The 27,085-nt window shown below is 39.8% G+C and overlaps 1 protein-coding gene across 1 annotated transcript; it reads right to left on the reverse strand.

The window, feature by feature from the left end:
- Positions 1-493: 493 nt before the first annotated feature.
- On the reverse strand, positions 494-22,887 carry LOC122551979 (uncharacterized protein C2orf80-like). Its single transcript, XM_043694542.1, has 9 exons — positions 22,691-22,887; positions 22,418-22,533; positions 21,718-21,808; positions 15,446-15,528; positions 13,965-14,052; positions 8,798-8,875; positions 2,724-2,808; positions 1,379-1,598; positions 494-803 (listed from the first exon to the last, which is right to left on the reverse strand). Exons 2-8 carry the CDS (start codon positions 22,456-22,458, stop codon positions 1,381-1,383), a joined length of 684 nt encoding a protein of 227 aa, XP_043550477.1. The 5' UTR covers positions 22,459-22,533; positions 22,691-22,887; the 3' UTR covers positions 494-803; positions 1,379-1,380.
- Positions 22,888-27,085: the final 4,198 nt, after the last annotated feature.

Consider the following 27,085-nt stretch of genomic DNA (forward strand, 5'->3'; position numbering starts at 1 on the left):
AGGGATCCCGGGATATCACAGCAATGGTTAGTAATTCCACTTGGGCCAGTGATAGAATTGGGCTCGCATCAAATAAGAGAGGCACCATAGGAGGCATAGTAGGTAGTTCATGAGGTGAACTTGGAATGATTAGCTTGAGCAAATTTGTTAGGCCCCATAGAGAGAATGCCAATATCTAAAAAACGTATGCCAAGAGCAGTTCCATGCCCACTAACTTACATATCCTTTCTATGTACCTCCATTTTAGATATTCACTAAAAATCCCATCTTACTTATATCATACCTCAGGCACATATTATCTATCCATTGCACAGTCCCCGTTTTGCATTTTGCAACACACCTTTTTATAAATCCTATTACATAATCCCCAAATTGTGAATCCCATTACATTCCTTCATTTTGCATATCCATCATACAACCCCACTACCATTTTGCATGTCCATTGCATATCTCTCCATATTAAACATTAACACACTTACTCATCGATCCTTCTTTTATTTAAAAACAGAATTTCAAATTACAAGTGCTCAGTTTTCCATAACATTTGATGTTGCAAATTCAGGCATATTTTATCAGCCAAACAGCTTTATAAATAAAATGTATTTCACCATATCATTCGTAGAGGACAAAAGGTTTGCATTTTATTAAAATTGTTCATATGCAAATTTTAATTGCAATGATAAATTCTTGAGCACAGGGACATTTTCTCTCTTTTGTCACGAATGAGAGCAAATTGATCATCTATTTCTTCCAAACTCAAGTTAGATATTGAGCTTTTCATCTTCAGGTCGGCCACTTGAATCCTGCTGGGAGAATACAGGATTCCATGATCACTGTTATAATAATATTTGAATAATATTTTGCCGCTAGGCACAACTTCGCTATTTGGCAACAAATATAAGGGAATCAGTTTTGCTCAGTTGGCTAGATCGCTGGTTTCCAAAACAGTGTGATGCCAATAGTGTGGGTTCAATTCCCAATGCCGCTTTGAGGTAACCATGAGGGACTCTCCTTCTCAACCTCTTCCCTCTCCTGAGTTCTGGTGGCCCTCAGGATAAATCACCACCATTGCTTCTCTCTCTAATGAGAGAGCCGCCCCTGTAGTCTGGTAAGACTATGGTGACACAACAACAAATACAGATAATGCTGGAAAATCTCAGCAGGTCTGAAGCATTTGTAGAGAGGAAACAGGGGTAATGTTTCAAGTCCAGTACAACTCTTCTTCAGAAGTAAGGAAGATTCTGAAGAGGAGTTGAAACACCAACTCTGTTTCTCTCTCCACAGCTGTTGCCAGACCTGCTTAATTTGTCCATAAACGTGAACTAAGGGCAAAAGGGATGTCAGCAGAGGTGATTTTTCAATAGCTCTTGAGACTGACCTTCAATCGGCCATCCAAAACATAGAGTCTCTGGCTGTGGTATTTACTGCAACTCCTTCAAAATCACATCTCTTCTTTAAATTCTTTGTACTGGATGTACATTGTGCATTCTGCTGCATAACATCACAACTACCATCAGGCTGGTGAGCTGCTCGAATTGCTGTAGAAGGACCCTTAAAGTTCTGCTTTGAAGCAGTTTTTCCCACTTTAGGTTTGATACCTGTTTAGGAAAAGAAAAGTAAGCATCTAAAAATAACGCAAAATAATTGCACTGAAATGCACTGTTTGGATATTTGCACTGGTGCTCCTTCCAGTTACTGGTTTTAAACATTTTTATAAGACACGTGTAATTTATCACCTTTCTCTAGTTGCCCTGAACAACATGAGTGGCTTGTTTGAAAATGTTTCTAGCTTGGAGAAGTTAAATAAAACTTTCCTCATTGAATGGAAGTCAAAAATGACAGATTGCGCCCATCTGTAATATTTCCAAAACAAAATTTATTTGAAGCTGTTCCAACTCTTGACTTAATTCTCTTGTTGGACTGAATGGCTTCTTGGGATTTTATCATAAACAGCACTTTGCACCTTAATAGTAAATGCAAAACTACAGCATTGAATCAATGTGACTGGTTGCAACATTATAGACATATAGTAGCATTCTGCTTTTGTTACTGGGTTAAGTGCCCAGATAGTCCAAGTTCAAGCACTACCTCTGATAGTTTCAGAATTTGACAGTTTAAGAAATAAGGTAATAAAATGGTGTTATCAGTAAAATAACAGATTCACAAAAGTTTTGCAGCAGCGAAGGAGACCATTCAGCCCATTGCACCTGTAACAGTTCGTTAAATGAGCATCACTATTCCATTAAATGGAAATCTCCTGCATTTTTCCCCCATACATTTGTGTGTTATTTTTATCCAAATAATTATTCAATACCCTCTTGAATGCCTCTTGAAATAACTAGGAATTTATCAAATTTGTAAAATCTTGTCTTGTTCATTAATGTCTTTATCCAGTCTGCTCTATATATGACTATAATTACACCTCATCAGCATGTTTAACTTTTAACTGTCCTCTGAAGTAACCTAGCAAGCTACATAATTGATTCAAGTTGCTTGCTGGTCATTAAGGTGACCTTCTACCACTTTCTATTGGAACTAGAGATGAGCAATAAATTCTGGTCTCACCACTAGTGCCCAGATCCTGAAATAAATAATAGCAAATCAAAATTTTCCTAAGTTGGCATAGTTTCAATGACAAAAGAGAAAGTAGAGTTGCTACTTATGGAATAAATCGGACTCCAATTTAACTGTGAAGAGCTTGGCAAATGACTACTCCCACTTACCCTGTTTTGTAGTATGCTTTGCTGCACAAGCAGCAGTCAGCATTGCAAAAGGGTGCAAGGAAATGCTGGATGATTGAACATTTGTCTGGAAAACAAAAAGGGGACATGTACCATCTAAGTATCTATTCTCTCAAAGGAACATTATAGATTCTTCACATGAGGCCCAAAGAAATAACAAGTTAATTCTGACAGATTCAATTTGTCAACACCACACATTTAGGTGAATTACCATCAAATATTAATCAATACTTGAAATTGTTTAATGCCAATTGGTATTAATGATGAAGGCCCCAAAACAATACTAACCTGATACTCGAAATAAAGATAAAAATTTAGGTAAATATTATTCATTGGCAAGAATTGAAACAATACACCCTGCTCATTTGAGCATGTACACAAGGTCTACTCAGGCAAACTTAGCAACACAGTTTTTGTTTGCATGCATGTCAAATCTCCACTGAGTTTCTTCACAGAAAACAGGAAGAAAAGGAAATAAATCAGACTAATCTGCTCTGGTGTTGGTAAAATTTAATTAGGTGCCAAATATACCAAATATGGTAACCAGGTTCACAGTGCAACTGTTGATGAAGGTTACTTGGAGTATTTGTTCATTAGCTGCTTTACATTTAGTCAAAATAATTCAGCATTTACACAAGGCAAGTTGAGAAACATTCCAATTTTTCAATATTGTGTATCCCTGGCACTAGTGCCAATTCCAAATACTTTCCTGTGGTTGCACAACTAAAGAAAGTGGAGCTAGTTACACCAATTGTGAAGATAAAGGTACAATTGAAACATGAGAAATTGGAGCAGCTGTAATAGGCCCCTCATTGGAATGCTCCACCATTCAACAAATCCAAGGCTGATCATGGAATTCAACTCCAAATTCTTGCCTGCTCCCCATACACTTGATTGCCTAAGAGACCAAGATCTATCTATCTCAGCCTTAAATACTTTCAACAATAGTAGAGTTTATTGTCAGGGATATCTTAATGATGGGGTAAAGAATGTTATTTTGTCACAATTTGCTATTAGGGATGCCATGAATGAGTCCAAAGGATTTAGTCATTTCTAACTAAAATAAATAACAATTTGGTTGCTTTTAGTCAAACTGGGCAAGAGTATTGACTGAACCATTTGACCCGCCTCAAAAAGCCAACTTGAATTTCAGATAGGTCAACAGTGAATTTGTCAATGCAGAGGTATCTTATTTGGGCTACACTGTGGGACAAGGCTAGGTGGTACCTACTGAAGTGAACATTTGGGTTCTTTAAGATTTTCAAATATGTGATTTTGTGTTGGACAGCAGGAGTGGATTCTATCTCAAGTTTATTCTGAACTGGACAGCAGGAGTGGATTCTATCTCAAGTTTATTCTGAACTTCAGGAGAAAGTGAGGACTGCAGGTGCTGGAGATCAGAGTCGAGAGTGTGGTGATGGAAAAGCACAGCAGGTCAGGCAGCATCCGAGGAGCAGGAGAATCGACATTTTGGGCATAAGCCTGATGAAGGGCTTATGCCCAAAACATCGATTCTCCTGCTCCTCAGATGTTGCCTGACCTGCTGTGCTTTTCTAGCACCACACTCTTGACCCTTATTCTGAACTTCAGCACTCTTATTGAACCTTGAACAGACTTGTAGATAAAACAAGTATCAAAATGCCTTTGAAAACCTGAAAGCTGTGCTGGCAACTGAAATGGTACCACCAGCACCTAATTATGCAAAACCATTAGGCTATTTTAATGCAAGGTGACAAGATTAGGATTGGCTGCTCTGTCAATTATTTGTCAAAGAAACTGACCACAGATCAGCAAAACGTATTCTACAATGGAAGAGGAGACACTGAGTCTTGGGATGACTCTGCAACATGTGACTGGAAGCCGGTGCCTAGTAGCATACCACAAGGATCAGTGCTGAGTCCTTTTTTTCATGATATAAATAAACAATATAGAACAGGATGTGCCTGCAGGGGCTGGTGAATGATAAGTAAATTTGTAGATGGCACAAAGATTGACAGTGAGGAAGGAGGTCTTAGGTTACAGGAGTATACACAGGGATTGGTCAGATGGGCAGATAAGTGGAAGATGGAATTTAATGCTGATAAGTGTGAGGTTGTGCACTTTAGAGGAAGTAATACGATAAGGGAGTACTCAATGAATGACAGGATAGTAGGAAGCTCAGAGGTTCAGAGGGATCTTGGGATGGAGGGACAGGGTAATAGGGTAAATACAAAAGCATATGGGACAGTTGCATTTATCACTTTGGGAATTTTATTGTAAGAGCAGTTGGAGCTGTGCTAAACTTTGGCTAGGCTACAGCTAGAGTACTGCGTACAGTTCTGGTCACCTCACCATAGAAAGGATGTGATTGCACTGGAGGGGGTGCAAAAAAGATTAACCAGGATGTCACCTAGGATGGAGCATTTCAGCTATGAAAAGAAGCTGGATAAGCTCAGGTTGTTTTCTTCGGAGCAGAGAAGGTTGAGGGGAGACCTGATTGAGGGGTATAAGATTTGAGGGGCCTGGGCAGGGTGGTTAGAAAGCAGCAGTTCCTCTGGGTTGAAGGGTCAATAATGAGGGGACATAATGTTAAGATAATGGGCAGAGAGGGGATTTATTTTCTCACCCAGGAATGTACTGCCTGGAAGATTAGTTACGTTGTGAAACCTTACATCTTTAGAAAGTAAGATGAGCATGCGAAGGGTCATAACATAATAGGCTATGGGCCAAATGCTGGGAAGTGGGAGTAGTGTAGATCTACAATATTTTGTCATTGTGCAGTTTTGATAGGCTGAAGGTCTTCTTCTGTATCTTATGATTCTATGATTTTGAGATTTACACCACCAACAACTTTAAAGACATTGCTATATGGATTCCATCCCTTCAAAGTTTCTAGAAAAAAATTGGACAAGACGTAAGATTCTTTGAATGGAGCTCAATTGTCCAGCTGCATAATTTGAAAATAATTCATGTGCCTGGAAAAGAAAATATCATGTGGATGTTTTATTGAGAGCACATGTAAAGGATCCTGAGTGATATGGTGCCCATGAACTAATGTAATATAAGATTGCTGAGTAACTCACTGCATGTTTAATGTCAACTCATTACTACTATTAGTGTAATATAGAAGTTGTGTCAAGATAATTTTTGATGATTAATGGAAGTGCTTGTGTATGTGCTTAATTCTTCCACAGTGTGAGGTGTGATGTACAGATGTATGCAATTTTTATTTATTTTAAAACCATTCATTTGAGGTTTTTGAATTTTCAACTAGTGGCATATGAATTTTCCATGTGTCTGAAGGGACTTCATGATTAACTTGTAGGTATTTCTGTAGCCATAGGGATTTTTTTTATTTGAACAGTCTGAGATAAATAGTTTAGGCAGGCTAATTGGAAATTCTTTATAGTGGGAAAGTTTACATGCAAACAAAATAAGTAGTGTCGTGCATGATGTTTGTAGATACAAGATTCTAGAAATAATTTTGGACTCGGGAAAACACTAATAATTTGTAAAATAAATACTTTTTTTTTAGTTTTAGGTTGCGGTAGCTTGCAGAAGTCTTGGCTGTTTGTAAGAGGAGGTAATTTAGGATTATTAAGAAGGACGTTACCTCAATCTAAAGAGTTTAATTTCAAAGTTCTGGGCCAGGAGTGTTTAACTAAAAACATAAGAAGGTTACTTGAAACTGAGAAAGTTTAAATTCTTGCATGAAGACTCTAACAAGATTCTCAAGTTGGGGTATTAATGGCATAGGTAAATTCAGCCTTACATATGTGAAATGGAAGGTAATACTCTCCAGTGCAATGAAGGGCTTTTGGGATGGATGGGATTGCATTTTACCTTATCTTTTGAGAGCTGTATATTCATGTTCTGTGTAAATAGTTTGATTTATTCTATTTTATCTCCATTTCTTTTACAATTTCAATTTATGTTTTATTATTAAACCTGAAATTGCAGCAAGGTGTATTCGTGTTTCAGTGAATGATCACCATGTTAAAATCAAAACAAAAGCAAAATATAATCTATCAAGCCATTTCAGTCTAGGGTTTGACTTGTCCAGTAGTAACATCGGGTAGGAACAGAACAATATGCAGGCAGTTAGGTGGGATACAGTGATGGAAGTTTGCAAAAGCTATTTTTTAAATCTGAAGGAAATGCATTTAAAGTGATCTCATATAAACTTTCCAAGCAGCCTTCCAAGCAGTAGAGTCCGTTAATTACTGATCCTTGGGTATGAATTCCAGGCTCCTGCACAAACAGGCCCATCGCTCTATTAAGGGTTCAGTTTTCAGTTATTTCTGAAGAGTAAAGTTGTGAAGGGTAAGCAAGCAAACACTGTCAGCACTATGCAGCAACTTCTCAGATTTACTAAGGGAGTTAAACCCAGACTTCAGATTATCTTTAGCAATTCCAGTGATTACTCTAGTTGGTGCTGAGACTTGTTATTCCAACATTTGGCCATTTACCCTGAACAGAGTTTGAGTGTTTCAATTCATGAAAAGGGCATTATGACAAGTCCATGAAAATTTGATATTGAATTAGAATCCCCACAGTGTGGAAACAGGCTTTCAGCCCAACAAGTCTACACCAACCCTCCAATGAGTAACCCACCCAGACCCCTTCCCTTTACTCCTGACTAATGCACCTAATCTCTGAATACTATGGGCAATTCAGCATGGCCAATTCATCTAATCTGCACATTGTTGGATTGTGGGAGGAAACCGGAGTACCCGGAGATAACCCATGCAGTCACAGGGAAAATATGCAAATGCCACATAGTCACCCAAGGCTGGAGTTGTACAAAGGGTCCCTAGTACTATGAGGCAGAAGTGCTAACCACTGAACCACCATACCCACTCAGGCTTTGTTATAGTTAGTCACAGAAACACGTGTTGAATGCACATTCTAATAAGGGCATGAAATAGGTTTAAAGCAGTTAAATGTGAGAGTCACCTGTTGCTCTTAACAAGATGGCAGAACTGAATCATCCTGTAAATGCTGCTACCTCAAGAGTCATTATAAGATCAATCAATTCCTTAGCTTTCCACATGGTGGCATCAGTAATCTGCCATACTGTATTTCCAGATGTCAGAAAAAATGTCTTACATTTGCCTTTCTTAGTCATACTGGACAATTTTCAAAAAATGCAAGGATATAAAAGTTGAGCCCCAAACTAACTGGCAAAAGCTGTTCACGTAAAGCTCTGGTCTTACAGATCATTGGTCAGCAGGACTTCTTTAGCAAATCAAAGTTAGCAAAGATACAGTTCAAATTACTTTCCAACCAACTTTCAAATTATTTCTCCAACTCCAAGCCATCGCAACTAGTTGAACTCCTCCCATGCAAATCCAGAATGTTTCTCATTTTGCCATTAAGTTTGTAATTTTAATATAAAAATAAGTTGCAGTTATGCGCTATTGCAAAACAACTTAAGATGTATCCTTGCCATTAATCCTAAAAAGTTTTTGATCTTTTTCACACAATTATCGAATGAATTAATGATACAAATCAATATGAAATTTTTAGGTTTGTGTGTGTGTGTATCCATATTGAACAAAGAAATGGAAAACAAAATGAAAACAATTTATATATTTTTTTAAACTGCTAACAGTGAGTTACACTCAGTGAATGGCATTAAAAGAATAAGCTTTAACCAACATAGTTATATAATGATTCAATCTTTGCTTTTACATTGTGTTAACTGCAGCAAAGGATGATCTATTCTGTGGTCAAAGGGTGCAACCTAGTGGCAACATTAAAAAGTAATGTGCACGTTAGCTTTCAAGTTACAAACATGAACATGAACATGAACATGAACATGAACAGAGGGAGAAGAAATTCACAAAACATTTTTTCTGTACCCCTTAGAACAATGACCTCTCAGTTTCTAAAAGTTCAATGTATACTGATCACTGCAGTGAGTGCCATTTTGATATGACGACTTCATGACTTAAAAGACTAGTAAATTCCAAAAACAAACAAAGCAAACATATGTGAAGATCTAAGGGATGACCAAGAATAAATTTCTCTTGAATTAGTTACCTTTGTCTTTATCTCTCTACAAGATATCTTACCGTAATTGTCTTACAGAACTGAGTAGTTGAGGGCCTATATCTGTAAATCTTTAGAATGTCTTCTAGTGGGATACTGTTCTGAAAACAGATTTTAAAAAAACGTAGCTGAATTGTTTAAAAAGAAGCATTTCATAACTATAATAAAAGTATAACTATTAAAATCACATCATGCTTGGACTGAACTAAAGGTAAATTATTTCTATGCATTCCACTTATTTCACATTTTGACAATAATTGACAGTTAAGATTTACAGCTGGTAAAAGTATTGACTCCTGAAAATGTTTTGATTGCAATGATGGTAAATAAATGAATGGCACACCAACTTCCAGTAATTGATAGTAAAACTGAATTTCCAGAGAAAATTATTAACACCGTCGGTGGCACGGTGGCACAGTGGTTAGCACTGCTGCCTCACAGCACCAGAGACCTGGGTTCAATTCCGGTGTTAGGCGACTGACTGTGTGGAGTTTGCACATTCTCCCCGTGTCTGCGTGGGTTTCCTCCCACAGTCCAAAAATGTGCAGGTTAGGTGAATTGGCCATGCTAAATTGCCTGTAGTGTTAGGTGAAGGGATAAATGTAGGGGAATGGGTCTGGGTCGGTGTGGACTTGTTGGGCCGAAGGGCCTGTTTCCACACTGTAAGTAATCTAACCTAAATCTAAGTAAGTAAATTCATTATCAGTTCCTCATATCAGACTTCTGGCATTTTATCCCATCTTGATGTTTCACAAATGCTTTGTCAAGTGTTTGGGATGACTCAAATTAATAGACTTTTCAAGTGATCTGCACTTTCAACCTAGGATAAAACATCCCAATCTTTATTTCCTATTATTTCCATGATTAAGAACTCCATTAATAGATAAGCCAAGAACTAGCAAGTCTCACCTGTGAAATCATTGAGTTCCAACATAGGTACAATTTACAATTCCAAGGTAAGTTCTCTAGTTGGAAATCCCATTCTCTGGCTATAGTAATTAGTCCTCCTTTAGTCTTGCTTACAAAACTAAATATTTCAATCCAATACACAAAGTTTTCTTGAGCATTATTGTTAAAAGAAACAACTAGTCAATGTTTTTCATCTTGCACTCATCAGGACAATTTGTAGGTAATGAGTGGAAGGCAAAAAGTGTTCACGAAATGCTTTTTTCCAGTAATACTCAAGGTTTGAACTATCAAATGTATAAAGTTATCTCATTATAAGTTTCTTTTGACACCACAATTGGTAGATTGGATTTAACTAAAAGCAAAATACTGTAGATGCTGAAGATTTCAAATAAAAACAGACAGTTCTGAAGAGACGCAGCAGGAGTGGCAGCAGCTGAGGAGAGAGAAACAGAGTTAATAGTTTGAGTCCAATATGACTCTTTTTCAGAGCTTCGCAATGGTCATAGGTACCCTCTTTGTCAAGGTTGCGGTCAGCATTAAGCTCCCCAGGCACATGACATATATAACAGGTCCTGGAGCAGAGCATGGGCATTGAGCCCCAGAATAGAGCATGGGCAGTGAGTCCCAGAGCAGCGTGCAGGAACGGGTTCTGGAGCAGAGCAGGGGCAGTGATTTCCAGAATACAGCATGGGCAACGAGCCCCAGCATAGAGTATGGGAAATGAGTCCCGGAGCAGTATGCAGGAACAGGTCCTGGAGCAGAGCATGGGCAGTGAATCCCAGAACAGAGCACGGGCAGTGAGTCCCAGAACAGAGCGTGGGCAATGAGTCCCGGAGCAGAGCATGGGCACAGGGGAGGCAGTCTTGGAACTTATCTTGGAGCAGTTAAGTGCTGGTACAGAGCAGACTGGAGGCTTGAAGCAGAGTGGCGATGGCTGTTGGACTGGGGTCTGGTGTGAGAGCCCTGCGCTCAGCTGCTGCAATGAAATGTTTGCTTGAAATTATTTTTTACCTGACTGTAACATCAATCCTTTAAAGGTCATATTTCTAACTTATTTTTAAAACTCTGTGAAGTAATGCAACTGATTTTTATTCCTGTTTTGTATTCATGATTTATCCTTGGTGCTTGTACCTAAGATGGTACCATAAGAGGCAGACATTGTAAAAGCTTTCTCACTGTCTTCTACAATGGAGTATGTGTGACAATAAAGGATATTCTATTCTAATTCCAGCATCCACAGCATTTTGCCTATGAATATTGTCATGTTTATTGATGTAGTCAGAGTCATATCAGAGTCAAAATATTAACTTTGTTCCTCTCTCCCCAGGTGTTGTCAGGGCTGCTGACTTTTTCTAGCATTTCTAGTCATCTTTGCTATTTTCAGGCACAATTGCAATTCTGTACTTAAATTCTCTACTACTATTGTGAAACTTTCTTCTGTTTCAGGATGGGGCTTCAATTTGTCAACTCCCAAACCTTGACTCTGCTGTTAAATTAATTTTGGTTTATCGTATGTAAACATTATATACATTTTTTGGGTTAATTTTTGGGTGTCATTGCGCTCTTTGGTTTGGGTCCTTCCTTTGTTACTGAGCAATGGTTCTGTTGCTTCCAGGCTGATTCTGGTGAGGCTATGGGATAAAACCCTCTGTTTCCTGCATTGATCAGTCAGTATATAAGGGTAGAACCTGAGAGGCATTATTGACAATCTAGGAGGACCTTTCAGTGGCATCGTGGGATCATAAGAACTGTTTTTATGTTTCTTTTTCCCGGGGCTAGATTTTCTCCCTGGCAATGGAAATTGGGAGGTGGGACTGATCCCACCTCGTGATCCTACACTCCCCACTTCTCCAGCCTGCCACAAAGTGCATTTGTGTGTAGTACCCAGAGCCTCAACTAACCTGAAGATGGGACAGTCATGCACTCCAGCAGCCACAACCTAGAAACAGAGGTGGACTGATTTCTGGAGGGGACTCAGTAAAAGGCTTGGCATCCAAGTCTTTCCATGCAATGTATCTCTAAGGCTCTGTGACTCTAAGTCCTTATAAAACTCGTGAAGTTGGTTTGCTGAGAAATATTGACTACAGCTTGCAGTGCCAGTACCTATTTTCTGAGGTTCTCTACCACTAGGTGCCCTATATCATCTGGATGCAGTCAATAATGCCATGCGCTGGTAGGAACCTGGTGGTTGCGGTATATGAAAGTGCCATCCTGCTCTCGGAGATTCCATTGGAGGAGAATTTTGTGTCAACCCTGGCCTTGAGAAAAAGGCCATGATGTGGAGGTGCCGGTGTTGGACTGGGGTGGACAAAGTTAAAAATCACACAATACCAGGTTGTAGTCCAACAGGTTTATTTCGAAGCACTAGCTTTCAGAGCGCTGCTCCTTCATCAAGTCGATTTGGAATGGGTGGGTTGCGCTTCGGCGGGGCGGTGTGGACTTGTTGGGCCGAAGGGCCTGTTTCCATACTGTAAGTAATCTAATCTAATCACTAGCTTTCAGAGCGCTGCTCCTTCATCAAGTCGATTTGGAAGAGGATCATAAGACACAGAGTTTATAGCAAAAGATTACAGAGTCACGCAACTGAAATGATATATTGAACAAAACTGATAAAAAGGGTGCCCATGACTATTATGATTCACCTAACTGCACTAACTATGAAATATCAAACAGGTCCCCAGCCAAGCTCTGGAATGATCCACAGGCAAAGAAATAAAAGGTGCAGTTTCCTTGACTGCTATTGGCAGGGCCTAGTCATGAATGGAGTGAGGTCTGAGTTCCTTATTGATGTGGTTGAAGATGTCTGTGACCATCTTCTTGGAGAGTCGCAGTCCACCCTGGCATGTTGGCTTTCTGACATGTTCAGATAGCATCATCTGTTTCAATTGATCCTGTTCTCTGAATTATCTCTGCTTCCCTTTATGGCTCTGGTACCCAGTTGTGAGCTCCTGATGCTCAGTGGCCTTTCCTACTTCTCAAACTTATGCTACAATGCTTCAAAGGCTTCCAGTTTTACTGGTGTAAGTCCATTTTCTGGACATCTCCTTCTTGTTAGCCAGGTATTATCCTAGTAGCGAAGGTACTAGTCATCTCACAATGTTTCTGGTTGTGTTCCTAGCCCAAGGTGACATGGGCTCAATCCCTGGTGCTTTGATGAGTTCCTGCAACTTTTCACTACAAATAGCGAGCCCTTTCAGCTAGTTCAAACAAGTCAAATAAAGTTTCAAAGATCTTCCTTACCAGTTAACACGCCTCGGTAGCCATTCATGCCTTCATTTTTCTCTTATTTACTCATGGGATGTGGTCAGTAATTATTGCCCGTCTCTTGTTGACCTGGAGAAAGTGGTGATGAGCTGCCTTCTTGAAGCACTGCAGACCAATATAGATTGACCACAATGCCATTGTGGGTCAATGGCTTTGGAAGGGAGGGAATTCCAGGATTTTAACTCAGCAACAGTGAAGGATTGGCAATATAGTTCCAAGTCAGGGTGGTGAATGGCTTAGAGGGGAACTTGCAGGTAGGGTGTTCCCAAGTGTCTGCTGCCCTCGCCTGTCTTTATAGAGGTGGTCATGTATTTGGAATGTCTAAGGATCCTGGGTGAATTTCAGGATATAATATTCTGGATTCATGATTATTGATCATCTCCTGGAAAATTGCAAGGCTTCTAAACTGGAGGGCCTTTATTGCAATCTCAATGAGCTTAATTGAAGCTTTAACAGCCACAATTTGCTAGCCACCTCCTTTTCAAAGCTATGCAAAATAGCAGGTGCTGGAAACAGAGGTGAAACTTTTGGCCATCTTGTTTAGCTGCCACTTTATTTTCCATCCTGTTTCCATTCCATCATAACTCAAGATGGGAAGGCACAACCCTTAGTGTGTCGTGCACTTCTAAGATTAATCTGCCACAGTCAAGTGGGATGTGGGAATAATGTTCTTCCAAGATAGCAGGCATATTAACATCCTATTTGGAATGGGCTCCTGAATTGGTGATTTGATGGAAGGTGCATTGAAAAACTAAAACTTACGCTTTTTATATCATACATTTAAAACATGGATCCCTTGAAGAATAAGAGACAAAAGCTGAGCACAAAGTATCTGATCCAAGCAAACAGGATCTGCTTTAAATGATTTTAGGTCAAAATATGATGGAGTTGGGTGACTGGGACCACAGGAATGGAAGAATTCCTTAAATGGCTTTAGTTTTGTACATGTAAATGTCATTTTCACTCATTACAATAAAAATATTATACATCCATTTACTACACTAGAAGGTGACTTGCCATTAGAATTCCAGCAAAGGAAGAGAGTATCATTGCTTCTCGCTCCATTTCATTTGGGTAGTTCGACCTAGCACGACGTGAAATTACCCTAGAAACGTGGTTGGGTATAGAATTAGGTGTAGCTTTGAAACATATCTGGTATTTCACAATTGCATTGTAATATTCTGAATTGAAAACTGTGGCAAAACAAATGTACAACTTCTGCTATCTACATATGAAGTTTGTGCACTGATAGAGAGAAATGCTGCGAGGTTTGGAAGGAGTGAAATTTGGAGAACACACCTCCTGCATTAAATATATTTCAATTAATCCAGTTTTCATATTCATCTAAATTTGTACTAATTTACCAATTACTGCACTCAAGATTTCTTAAGAACATCCTTCAAAATGTTTTTGCAAAATGATATGTAATTTACAGCACCGAAAATGTAAAAAGTGCTACATTTTGCTGTTAATGCACTGCAGGATTAACATATTTCAACAGCTGATTAAACTGTAGCAGGTTGCATTACAAAATATCTTAGATCCCAGAATGACTTTTATTAAAATGAAAGTCACGTCAGTGTGTAGTATATGATTTGCATTTTCAGGTAAACAAGTTATTCACACAATAGAAATTTACATTGGCTCCATGACTAACAATTTAAAATAATTTCAACCAGTACATCCTTGCTAGTTCTAACAGGCCCTGTTTCATTGGGGTTACATCCTTCTCTGAACACCAATTTTAATAAAAGCAGCACACTGATTGGAAGCTGGAGGGTTAAAATCTCACATAAGATGTTCGCAATACTGTTGAAAAATGAGATCAAGGGTTATGGGGAGAAAGTGGGAGAATGGGGTTGAGAAACTTATCAGCCATGATTGAATGGTGGAGCAGACTCGATGGGCTGAACGGCCTAATCTCTTCTCCTATGTCTTATGGGCTTATGGGTTTACCGATCTGAGGATTGTTCTGAAGTTAAAGCAGTAGAGTTTAGCTTGCAGTTTCTTTTAGGTGTGTCAGAGAGAGCTACTAGCTGAAGAAAATCATTTATTGAATGACCCAGTATTCACCGGAAGGAAACTGGTTGCAGCTATGTCACCCTGAACAAGAAACCTTCACGTGGAGACGGTGGGGAATCTTCACTAGGATTTGGTGTTGGTAAGGATATTACTACAATAAAAGGAACAGTTTGAGTTGGAATCCTTTCCCTAGTGTTTGTGTTGAAATACTTCCAAACATTTTGTCTAGTCCAATGTAGTTTTCCTCCTTGTTTGATACATTTCATTCTGTGAGTTAAAAGTACACTTGGAGATTCTTGCAAATATATTTGGTAGTTGACTTCAATGGTTGAAAAGAATTGTTATAAGTTATCAAGCCAGATTTCACCCTTGGATATAACTCATCTGGTATTAACATCAGCAAGGATCGAACCTCTTGTCTTATTGCAAAGTACAATTTATTGACCAGTTCGTTATTGGTGACAGGTCGTACTCACAATTTTTCACTTTCAAGAACTTTCTGATCTTCTTCTTCATTCAGCCAAAGCAAAGCAACATTGATCGCCAAATCGTAATGTGCCTATGTAATAAAGTTTACAACATCATTTTGACTTGTTTAATCTATTCAATAGAATTATCACAGTATTGTGTTTATAACTATCCACTTTAGAGTGATTATTCCTGAACAGTCACTTCACAACTTTTTCTTTGTTCAGTAAACATTGAGTCCAACCACACTCATAATAGACCGTAAAGCAGCTATCTTTTTCACATATTTTATGCAAATGTCTCCACACTATTGATTTATAATATCAGTTCTGGAAAAATGTTATCACTTGACTGATGGTACATTAAAGATTTAATAAGAAATATTTAAAAACAAAGTCATGACATTAAACTTATTTTACACAATCACAAGCTCTACCATCATGAAAAGTGAGCTCAAATATAAAAAAAGCCAATATACTTCTTGCTAACTTTGAATGTTCATGTTGTGATTGACACTTTGACTATTCCTTTTGAGCCAATTGGCAACATAAGTTCACTCCAATAATTCCAAATCAATTCAACAGGCATCATCTATTTGGAGTGACAGTAACAATTTGAGAAGCTTGTTATTGGCATACACATGTTGTTTTTGGTTAGAGATTGGCATGGTATCTTTGGATAGTGATGGAATGGTTTTAGATGTGGGAAGCTAAAGCTAAAATAGTGGGGCTATTTTGGGAAATCAGAATGGAAAAGGATTAACAGATGCAGATTTGGTAGATAGAATTATACACGTTCTCCCCGTGTCTGCGTGGGTTTCCTCCGGGTGCTTCTGGTTTCCTCCCACAGTCCAAAGATGTGCGGGTTAGGTGAACTGGCCATGCTAAATTGCCCGTAGTGTTAAGTAAGGGGTAAATGTAGGGGTATGGGTGGGTTACGCTTTGGCGGGTCGGTGTGGACTTGTTGGGCCGAAGGGCCTGTTTCCACACTGTAATGTAATCTAATTACACAATTTTGTGGCTTTTTAAAAAATTATTCACCAAGTCAAGAAAAGTGACTAACTGAATGAATGCTGAAGTGTTCTGTATGCTAGATGCCATTTACTGGCCCAGGAGCATGAATGATACTATGATAATTTGAATTAATGACCAGCTCACATTTTGCTTTAAACTTTTTCCATCAAATAAGAAGTTAATTTACTGCAAATGCTGCATGTGTGGGGTGGAGATATCTGTGCCCACCCCAACTTGTAGAAAGAAGAGCAGTGGAAATTAATTGGGTGGGAGACAAGGTGCCAGTTTCTCAGAAGTGTGTTAAACTTTTGGTATTAATTTCTTGGAAACTCTCAAGTGGATCACCTCACCTTTTGTTTGCATTCATTAGCATGTCATGAAAACGCTAACACATTAGAATTACGTGCAAAGTCACAGTCCTTTCAGGCAAAAATGTGTGTTTATCATTCCAACTAGAATGTTGAAATGAATGTTAGATATGTACCTGAAAGGTTTGACTTGTTTCCTTCAAACTGCAGTGAGTATAATACTTAGCTCCTTCAGAAACAGATTTTAGCACGGCCTCTTAATGTTTTGAGTGAAGGCTGGTATATGAATAGGAAGGGTTTGGAGCAATATGGGCCGAATGCTGGCAGGTGGGAATGGATTGGCTTAGGATATCTGGTCGGCATGGATGGTTGGACCAAAGGGTCTGTTTCCGTGCTGTACATCTCTATGACTGTATATTGTGCTGCTCATGACAGTCACAGGAGCTCATGTTTCCACTAGTCGTGTCTTGGTTGAAGGCTGACTGTGCCCACTAGCCAAGCTGATTTTGGTAGCGACAATGTTTAACTTGAATAAAACCAAACGGAGTGGGCAAGCATGTCTGAAATCAAAAGAGAAATCAGCTCAAAAGTGACAATGAATTTAATTGAAGTGAAATTAAAAGGAGGATCAAAATAAAAGATTGAGACAAAGGTATGTTGGCTGCAAAGGAAAGGAAGGGAATTCAACTTAACTTGCCCGATTCAGGGAATGGAAGGAGCAAACTGGCATGAAGAGGGGACAATAAGAAGTACAATGAGAATTTGGGAGCTGGATATGAAGGGTGGGGAACACATTGGCATAACTTGGTGAGGTGGCGGTAGAGAAACAGCAATGGAATTGAATGAGAGGTGTGGTAAGGATGAGGCTGAATGCCAATGGGAGTTGGAGTGTGGAAGAGAAGGAAATTGTAATTGGGCAGAGATTAGTTGGGTCATTGAAGTAGAACAGAAGGAAACGGAGATGAATTAAGAAGGCTATCAGAAATAACGAGAGGAAAGTACACTCAAAAGGCGGAGGATACTGGAGAAAAGAATCAGACGAAAGTTGGCAACAACCACTTTCCTGTCGAGGTTCTGTGAATGTGCAATGCGAAAGTGAGCACTTTCCTCAGCCCAAGCATATCTTCAGTGCTTAGGTAGGGTGGCAACACACCCACAAGAGGAAATGGGAAACAAAACTGGAAGAAGTTTTTGCACGAGCAGTATGTTAAAACCATTCATTGAAGGAAAATACTCACTGCAAATTGAAGGCCACTAATGGTAAACGCTAAAACCAGCTATGTGCCAGCAATTACCTGTCATTCAGTAACCTTTCACAAGAAAGCCATGGAAGATTCCCCAGCTACACTGATGTGAGTTGGGTTGGGTTGGGGATGGTATTGTATCATACAGCCAGATGCTGAACAGGAAAACATTTTGTTTCCTCAATGTCCCGTTTGCTTGTGACTACAGGCAACAGTTCCTACAGGTGTGCACCCACTATCCAGGGAGCAACTACGATGTGTACATTCTGCAGAGTACCCAACTTCTGTGAATTATCCCCACCCCCAAACATCTTCCCCGCCCCAATCATTAACATACATGCCACCCTTCCCCACCACCTTCAGTACTGACTCGAAACATCAACTCTGTTTTTCTCTACAGGAACTGCCAGCTCTATTGTGTTTCTCAGTGCTCTCCATTTTTGCTCTGAAAGAGCCTGGATGGTATTGGTCTAAGAACTGGTCTGAATGCATTTGTGTCTACAGAGGCCAGAGATGTTGAGCTGTTCTGCCCAGTGACAGGTACACCCTGCTCACTTCAACTCCCAGAGGGTTGAGAGTGGCAGGCATGGTGAAGGTGGAAGAGCCAGTCACCTCTGGAGTGTTCTGAAAGGAAATTGCTGAAGAGTCTGTGTGTGGTTCTCCTCCTCCTGGCACCACTCTGATTTCTCATGTGGAAGGGACAGCTGAAGTGAGTTTAAGGTCCCTTGTCCCCCAGTGGCTTTGCTGTTGGTGCTGAGCGCCAATGGCTGGAGCGATGGAGTGCAGGTCTGTGCATAAATCCAGTGGAGACTGAGATTGCTGGGCCTGGCTGTCCATGTCAGCCAACATGTTGTCCATGAAAGCAGCCAGGTATTTGCATGCCTGAGGCAGCAAGGGCCCAACTGCATTGGGAAGATTTGCATGAGTTGAAAGTGAGTGATTCAAGCATTAGTGCCGTAGGTTGTGGAAAAGCGGAGAGGCATCCTGAGCCACTGTGTAGGCAGCACAGAGGGTTTGCAGTGTCAGTGGGATCAGTGAATTGAGTAGGTGAGAGTGAGTGAGGGGAGATGTCGCATGCAATAGTGAAAGTGGTAGAGCATGAGCTGAGGTGGAAGGTGAGTGTGAGTTAGCTGGAAGGGGCTTGTTAGCTGAGAGAAGATGGTGGTACTTATTCAGGTGGTGCAGAGAAGGTAACTCACCTTCTTATTGCACTGCTAGGTGTTCCTTTGGATTGTTGAGACCAGACTGACCTAGTTGGGGGAACAGAATGACTGGCTCTGGTGTCTTGACTTTCTCTCTCAGTCCTGAGTGAAGAGGACATCTTTCCTCTACACTGCCCTGTTCACCAGTTCCTCCAGGTCCCTGTCCACAATGCCAATTTTCCCATGTCTGCCATGTCCTAGACAAGCATGTCCAATGATGCAGAGCAGCTCTGGACTGCCCACATTTAACCGGGTGTACTGTGGCCTTTTCAAATATGGTGCCAGAGATCTTGAGATATCCCAGTAGTGTGAAGTACTTGAGCATGTGGTGAATGGGAGAATGGGCTGATATCAGATGAGTGGATACTATGAAGAATGGTTCCTATTAATGAAGTGAATTTTGGATGATCTAGCAAAAAATAGTGTGGGCCTCACAACAAGAAACTCTCCACAAAACATGATGAAAATGACACAGCCAATTTCTGGTAAGATTTAGCCTCAGTGGCATTCAGTAAGATTGTCTGTATAATCGAGAACAGAGGTTTAAATTGAAGAGATTATGATAGACAATTACCTTGAAATATGAAAGAAATTGTGTATGCTTTTCCAGAATTTGGAATTCTGTGCTGATGACAAATACTAGCAATACCCTAAAGCTCAAACTGGTTAACAATTACTTGGCTGTGGTAGAAGGCAAATTATCAAGACTATAGGTCCAGAACTAGCTTGGTAAAGATGATATTAAGGTATTCGGGTCAGCCTGCAGCTTGTTACTAAGACCTAAGAAGCTAAAAGGTATGTCACAATAAAATACAAGTTTTCCTGGATTCAGGAGCAAGATTTAACACAGCCAGTTCAAATATGGAGAACTGCACAAAAGGTAAATTTAACCAGGAGACATTCCAGAATATTTGGATAGCTTTAAAGACCAGATCTGCGTTTCCAAGCTGCCACTACCCTCTCAATGGAAAACAAGGAAACTATTTCATCAATGTCAACTGAAAAGAATGAGATAGTTCACATTTTTGGACATGTGGCTGACTACACACATTAAGACACAAATCTATTTGAAAGGATGACTGTGAAGTATATGAGGTTAGTCTGTCAATGTACAAAATGCCTAATCCCAAATTAACATCAATAATAATGTGAATTCTAACAAGCAGTTAATGCTGAATTTCTCAGCTATAATTAAACTGCCTTCTTAATGTTATTTCGTATATCAGTTAACCCTCTCCAATAACATAAAATGTTGCTAACTGTAGTCATAAACAAATTGTTAGCTATTGACTTTGTTGTCTCCTTTAATAACTGCAAGATAATTCATTCACTCAGTATGCTGCCAACTTAAAGGGAAGTTGCTAGTGTAAATATTAAATGGGATAGACACAGAAAGTACTTTACGTGAAAAGTTTAAGGGGGATACACATGGCAAGTACTTTACACAGAGAGTGGTAGATGCCTGGAACGCGTTGCCGGCAGAGGTAGGCACAGTAGATTCATTTAAGCTGCATCTGGACAGATGCATGAGTAGGTGGGGAGCAGAGGGATACAAATGCTTAGGGATTGCAAGATAGGTTTAGACAGTGGATTTGGATTAGCTCAGGCTTGGAGGGCTGAAGAGCCTGTTCCTGGGCTGTAAAATTTCTTTGTTCTTTGTTCTTAAATGCTACTAGATATTAGTCCATAGTAAATTAGCAAGTTCCTATTAACTTTGAGTATATGCTATGTAGTAAACCAAGATAGTTATGGAGGAAGGAGGGCAGGTCTGAAGACCTCCTCGTGGGTCTGCTCCTGGGCCTGGCCAAACTGGCCATCAACAGGTCCAGGCAGCGGGCCGTGGAGGGGGTCGTTAGGGCCGACTGCCTGCCCCTCTTCCGCGGTTACGCTAGAGCCCGGGTGTCCTTGGAGAAGGAGCACGCGGCGTCGACCAACACCCTGGAGTTGTTCAGGGAGAGGTAGGTGCCGCGGGGAGTGGAGTGCATCATTTCTCCCTCCAATTCTATTTTGATTTAGTCCCTACCCTCCCCTTCACTGTTTTGATCACACAGCACTGCCCTTTGATGTGAAGGGCAGTGTTTGTCACTGGCCACCCGGGTGTTTTCCTATCTTCCTGGTGGTGGAAATTGAATAAAGATTCGTGCACTTTGTCTTTCACTGTGTCTCACACCTGCACACACACCATGGGTGCTGGGGATAAAATAAGCACTACCGCACTTAGGTGGTAGTGTGGGGGTTAAATAACAAAAAAGAAAGAAAAAAGAAAAAATATATTAAAAAAAAACCAAGATAGTTCCATATGAGAAGTTAAAATGAAGCAGTTAATAATTTTTCCAGTGTATTTCATTAATATTATTGGCTGAGTATTTATGCCTGCATTTTTATAAATGATAAGAAGTGTTTCAAACAGATGTCACATTGTAAATTCCTGCTAAAGAAATGTTCATTATAAATTAACATTTATTTCAGACAAACTAGTTAGTAGTAATTATCTAATTTGTTATTAACTTTACCAAATCATTGAAGTAGGATGACTCCACTGATTCCACTTTACCCTTGGGATCAAAGCTGTTTTCACGAAGTCTCGTGCCAATATAATGTTTCCTTTGTAGAGAAACAGATGCTGATTACATAAGTATAACGGATGATTGCTACAGGTTTAATGTGCAGTTTCCTACCTAAAGAAGATTATTGAGCATTAGTGACTAAATAAAAGCACTGCCCTATGAAACCGTAATCCAGAAAGGGAGAAGATTCTTCATTTGATTGTTGGTCTATGATGTATTAGCTGATAACAGTGGTCAATAGTTGACCTCAAGATCCTTGAATTAAATAGAAGGGCAATTACAAGTGAATAAAGCATACAAATGTCCCATCCTGATTGTTATTAATGGCCTCTGGAAAAGCATGCAAATAAAGATGTTTGCTCACAGCAACAAAAAACAGCTATAACACCCAAAATTGTCAAATGGTTTATTAAAAATCATGTCAGATCTCAATCAGGAAATATTTTCACTTTTGCTAAGCATCAGTAAGCTGTCAGCATTTGTGGGATCTTGCCAGCACATTTTAAGGCTCACAAAATAGAAGTCATTGGCCATTTTGTTTGGCCTTCAAATTATTTTTTCCCTCTTTCATATCCACAAGTTGTTGTTTAAATATATGTATATTAGAGACAACATTAAGAGAAGGAAACAACAATTTGATACATACAGCAATTTTTCAATTTCTTTCTTTATGTGCCGTTTTTCCATGTTCAGTGACACTCTTCTTCTTTAAAAAATCACTTCAGCTTTGAAGACCAGAGACTATATTCCTTAATTCATCCTCTGCAATGAAGGTTAGGTTTTTTTTTACTTACAGAATAATACTATAAAACTTACAACAGGGTTTATGAACAAATGGTTGGAGGCCATTTTCAATTTGCATTGAATCATAAATATTTCTCTCCTAACAATGAAAATCTTGAAAATAAATGAACATTACCTGAATAATATTTCTCAAATAAAAACTTGTTGCAGGTATATAACAGTTCTTCTGTCCTTAAGAAACATGCAATAAATGTTAGACTTCCAAAAACGCAATTTAGTCACTGACATCAAAAAGTGCTTGTAGATTAAATACTAAGAGTGAATTCAGCAGTATGTCTACAATTTCTTTGGTGCAGAAACTCAATACTCTGGTTTCCGATCTCAATCAAAAGACCAAAGTACTTTTCTTGTTGCTAGGAAACATTGGCGTAAACAGACGCCCTGGGACTGACTCTCCTGGTCTTAAATTGCATGTGTGTTTCTCACTGCATTATACTTCCAAGCAATTAGTTTGCCAGGTTACTTTCAAGTATATGACAAGTAAATAATGTCTATATTATAAATATAGGGTAGCTTACTGAAATTTTGTCTAAATGTTTATTGGTTTTGATAGAATAATGATAACACTGTGGCTCAGTTTTGTGTAAATATAGTTACTGTATTTCAAAGAGTATTTGTATCAATATTGCTGTTTTCCTCTAGAGCGTTGGAGGTTGAGTGGTGACCTTATAGAATTTTATAAAATCATGAGGGACATGGATAGGATAAATAGGCAAAGTCTTTTCCCTGGAGTGGGGGAGTCCAGAACTAGAGGGCATAGGTTTAGGGTGAGAGAGGAAAGATATAAAAGGGACCTAAGAGGCAACTTTTTCACTCAGAGTGTAGTATGTGTATGGAATGAGATGCCAGAGGAAGTGGTGGCGTCTAGTAGAATTTCAACATTTAAAAGGCATCTGGATGGGTATATGAATAGGAAGGGTTTGAAGGATTACGGGCCAGGTGCTGACAGGTGGGACTAGATTGGCTTGGGATATCTGGTTGGCATGGAGGAGTTGGACGGAAGGGTTTGTTTCCGTGCTGTATATCTCTATGACTCAATGACTCTATGATACCAATTAAATCTGCATAAACATAACTTACTTACACGATTTAAGTTCAGTGTGCAAAAAAAAGAGGCAAAGTGGATACAATTCAAAATTATTTAATAAAGTGACGTTTCCATATGGAATGGTTAGAGCAACAGTTAGAGGCTATGAGGAATTTATAAGACCAAGGGGATGCGATGGATTGCAGTTATTAGAAGGGAGAAAAGTTACAGGTACAGTCACATAGATGGGTTAACTCCAGGAAAGGTAAGAGAAGTAGGCAGTTAGTGCAGGAGTCTTCTGTGGCTATCCCCATTTCAAATAAGTGTGCTGTTTTGGAAAATGTAGGGGTTGATGGATTCTCAGGGGAACGTAACACAAACAGCCAAGTTTCTGGTATTGAGACTGGCTCTAATGCAATAAGGGGTACATCAGGTTCCAAGAGAATGGTTGCGTTAGGGGACTCTCTAGTCCAAGGTACAGACAGATGTTTCTGTGGCCAGCAGCGAAAAAACAGAATGGTGTGTTGCTTCCCTGATGCCAGGATCAAGGATGTCTCAGAGAGGTTGCAGAATGTTCTCAAAGAGGGAGGGTTCAGCAGGAGCTCATCGTACACATTGGAACCAACAACATAGGAAGGGAAAAGGATAAGATTGTGAAGGGCGATTACAGAGAGTTAGGCAGGAATTTAAAAAGGAGGTCCTTGAGAGTAGTAATATCTGGATTACTCCCAGTGCTACGAGCTAGAAAGGGCAGTTATAGGTGGATAGAGCAGATGAATGCATGGCTGAGGAGCTGGTGTATGGGAGAAGGATTCACATTTTTGGGTCATTGGATCTTTTGGGGTAGAAGTGACCTGTACAAGAAGGACTGATTGCACGTAAATTGGAAGGGAATTAAAATACTGGCAGGGAAATTTGCTAGAACTGCTTGGAAGGATTTAAACTAGCAAGGTGGGGACGTGGGACCCAGAGAGATATTTAGGAAAGAGATCAATCTGAGACTGGTACAGTCGAGAAAAGAAGTGAGTCAAACAGTCAAGGCAGGCAGGAACAATGCAGAGAACAAGGTAGGAATGATAAATTAAACTGCATTTATTTCAATGCAAGGGGCCTATCAGGGAAGGCAGATGAACTCAAGGCAGGGTAAGGACATGGGACTGGGATATCATAGCAATTACAGAAACATGGCTCAGGGATGGACAGGACTGGCAGCCTAATGTTCCAGGATACAAATGCTACAGGGAGGACAGAAAGGAATGCAAGAGAGGAGGGGGAGTGGTGATTTTGATAAGAGATAGCATTACAGCTGTACTGAGGGAGGATATTCCCGGAAATACATCCAGGGAAGTTATTTGTGTGGAACTGAGACATAAGAAAGGGATAATCAAATTATTGGGCTTGTATTATAGACCCCCTAATACTCAGAGAGAAATTGAAAAACAAATTTGTAAGGAGATCTGTAAGAATAATAGGGTGGTTATGATAGGGGATTTTAACTTTCCAAGCATAGACTGGGACTGCCATAATGTTAAAGGTTTAGATGGACAGAAATTTGTTAAATGTGTACAAGACAATTTTCTGATTCAGTATGTGGATGTGCCTACTAGAGAAGGTGCAAAACTTGAATACTCTTGGGAAATAAGGCAAGGCAGGTGACTGAGGTGTCAGTGGGGGAGCACTTTGGTGCCAGCGACCATAATTCTATTAGTTTTAAAATAGTGATGGAAAAAGATAGACCAGATCTAAAAGTTGAAGTTCTAAATTGGAGAAAGGCTAATTTTGACGGTATTAGGCAAGAACTTTCAAAATCTGATTGGGGGCAAATGTTCGCAGGTAAAGGGACGGCTGGAAAATGGGAAGCCTTCAGAAATGAGATAATGAGAGTGCAGAGACAATGTATTCCTGTTAGGGTGAAAGGAAAGGCTGGTAGATATACAGAATACTGGATGACTAAAGAAATTGAAGGTTCGGTTAAGAAAAGGAAGGAAACATATGTCAGGTATAGACAGGATAAATAGAGTGAATCCTTAGAAGAGTATAAAGGCAGTTGGAGTATACTTAAGAAGGAAAACAGGAGGGCAAAAAGGCAACATGAAATAGCTATGGCAAATAGAGTTAAGGAGTATCCAAAGGGATTTTACAAATACACTAAGGACAAAAGTGTAACTAGGGAGAGAATAGGACCCTTCAAATATCAGCAAGGCGGACTATGTGTGGAGCTGCAGAAGATGGGGGAGATACTAAATGAATATTTTGCATCAGTGTTTACTGTGGAAAAGGACATGGAAGATATAGAATGTAGGGAAATAGACATCTTGAAAAATGTCCATATTACAGGGGAGGAAGTGCTGGCTGTCTTGAAATGCATAAAGATGAATAAATCCCCAGGGCCTGATCAGGTGTACCCTAGAACTCTGTGGGAAGCTAGGGAAGTGATTGTTGGGTCTCTTGCTGAGATATTTGTATCATCGATAGTCACAGGTGAGGTGCCGGATGACTGGAAATTGGCTAATGTGGTGCCACTATTTAAGAAAGGTCATAAGGACAAGCCAGGGAACTATAGACCAGTGATCCTGACGTCAGTGGTGGGCAAGTTGTTGGAGGGAATCCTGAGGGACAGGATGTACATGTATTTGGAAAGGCAAGGACAGATTCGGGATAGTCAACATGGCTTTGTGCGTGGGAAATCATGTCTCACAAACTTGATTGAGTTTTTTTGAAGAAGTAACAAAGAGGATTGATGAGGGCATAGCGGTAGATGTGATCTATATGGGCTTCAGTAAGGCATTCGACAAGGTTCCCCATGGGAGACTGATTAGCAAGGTTAGATCTCATGGAATACAGGGAGAACTAGCCATTTGGATGCAGAACTGACTCAAAGATAGAAGACAGAGGGTGGTGGTGGAGGGTTGTTTTTCAGACTGGAGGCCTGTGACCGGTGGAGTGCCACAAGGATCGGTGCTGTGTCCTCTACTTTCTGTCATTTACATAAATGATTTGAATGTCAGCCCAAGAGGTACAGTCAGTAAGTTTGCAGATGACACCAAAATTGGAGGTGTAGTGAACAGTGAAGAGGGATACCTCAGATTACAACCGGATCTTGACCAGATGGGCCACTGGGCTGAGAAGGGTGCTTTCCTGAAGGGAAAGCAAATCTTAGCAAGACTTATACACTTAATGGTAAGGTCCTAGGGAGTGTTGCTGAACAAAGGGACCTTGGAGTGCAGGTTCATAGCTCCTTGAAAGTGGAGTTGCAGGTAGATAGGATAGTGAAGAAGGCGTTTGATATGCTTTCTCTTATTGGTCAGAGTACAGAGTACAGGAGTTGGGAGGTCATATTGTAGCTGTACAGAACATTGGTTAGGCCACTTTTGGAATATTGTGTGCAATTCTGGTCTCTTTCCTATCGGAAGGATGTTGTAAAATTTGACAGGATTCAGAAAAGATTTACAAGGATGTTGCCAGGGTTGGAGGATCTGAGCT

The sequence above is a fragment of the Chiloscyllium plagiosum genome, chromosome 7 (assembly GCF_004010195.1).
Source record: "Chiloscyllium plagiosum isolate BGI_BamShark_2017 chromosome 7, ASM401019v2, whole genome shotgun sequence".
NCBI lineage: Eukaryota > Metazoa > Chordata > Chondrichthyes > Orectolobiformes > Hemiscylliidae > Chiloscyllium > Chiloscyllium plagiosum.

What these genes read in the sequence shown, in the direction of transcription:
- LOC122551979 (XM_043694542.1), bottom strand. Translation starts at nt 22,458, where the DNA reads ATGGAAAAACGGCACATAAAGAAAGAAATTGAAAAATTGCT. An exon ending in AGTTCTGTAAGACAATTACG is followed by an intron (nt 2,809 to 8,797) that starts GTAAGATATCTT and finishes TTTGTTTTCCAG; the next exon opens with ACAAATGTTCAATCATCCAG. An exon ending in AAAGCATACTACAAAACAGG is followed by an intron (nt 1,599 to 2,723) that starts GTAAGTGGGAGT and finishes TTTCCTAAACAG; the next exon opens with GTATCAAACCTAAAGTGGGA.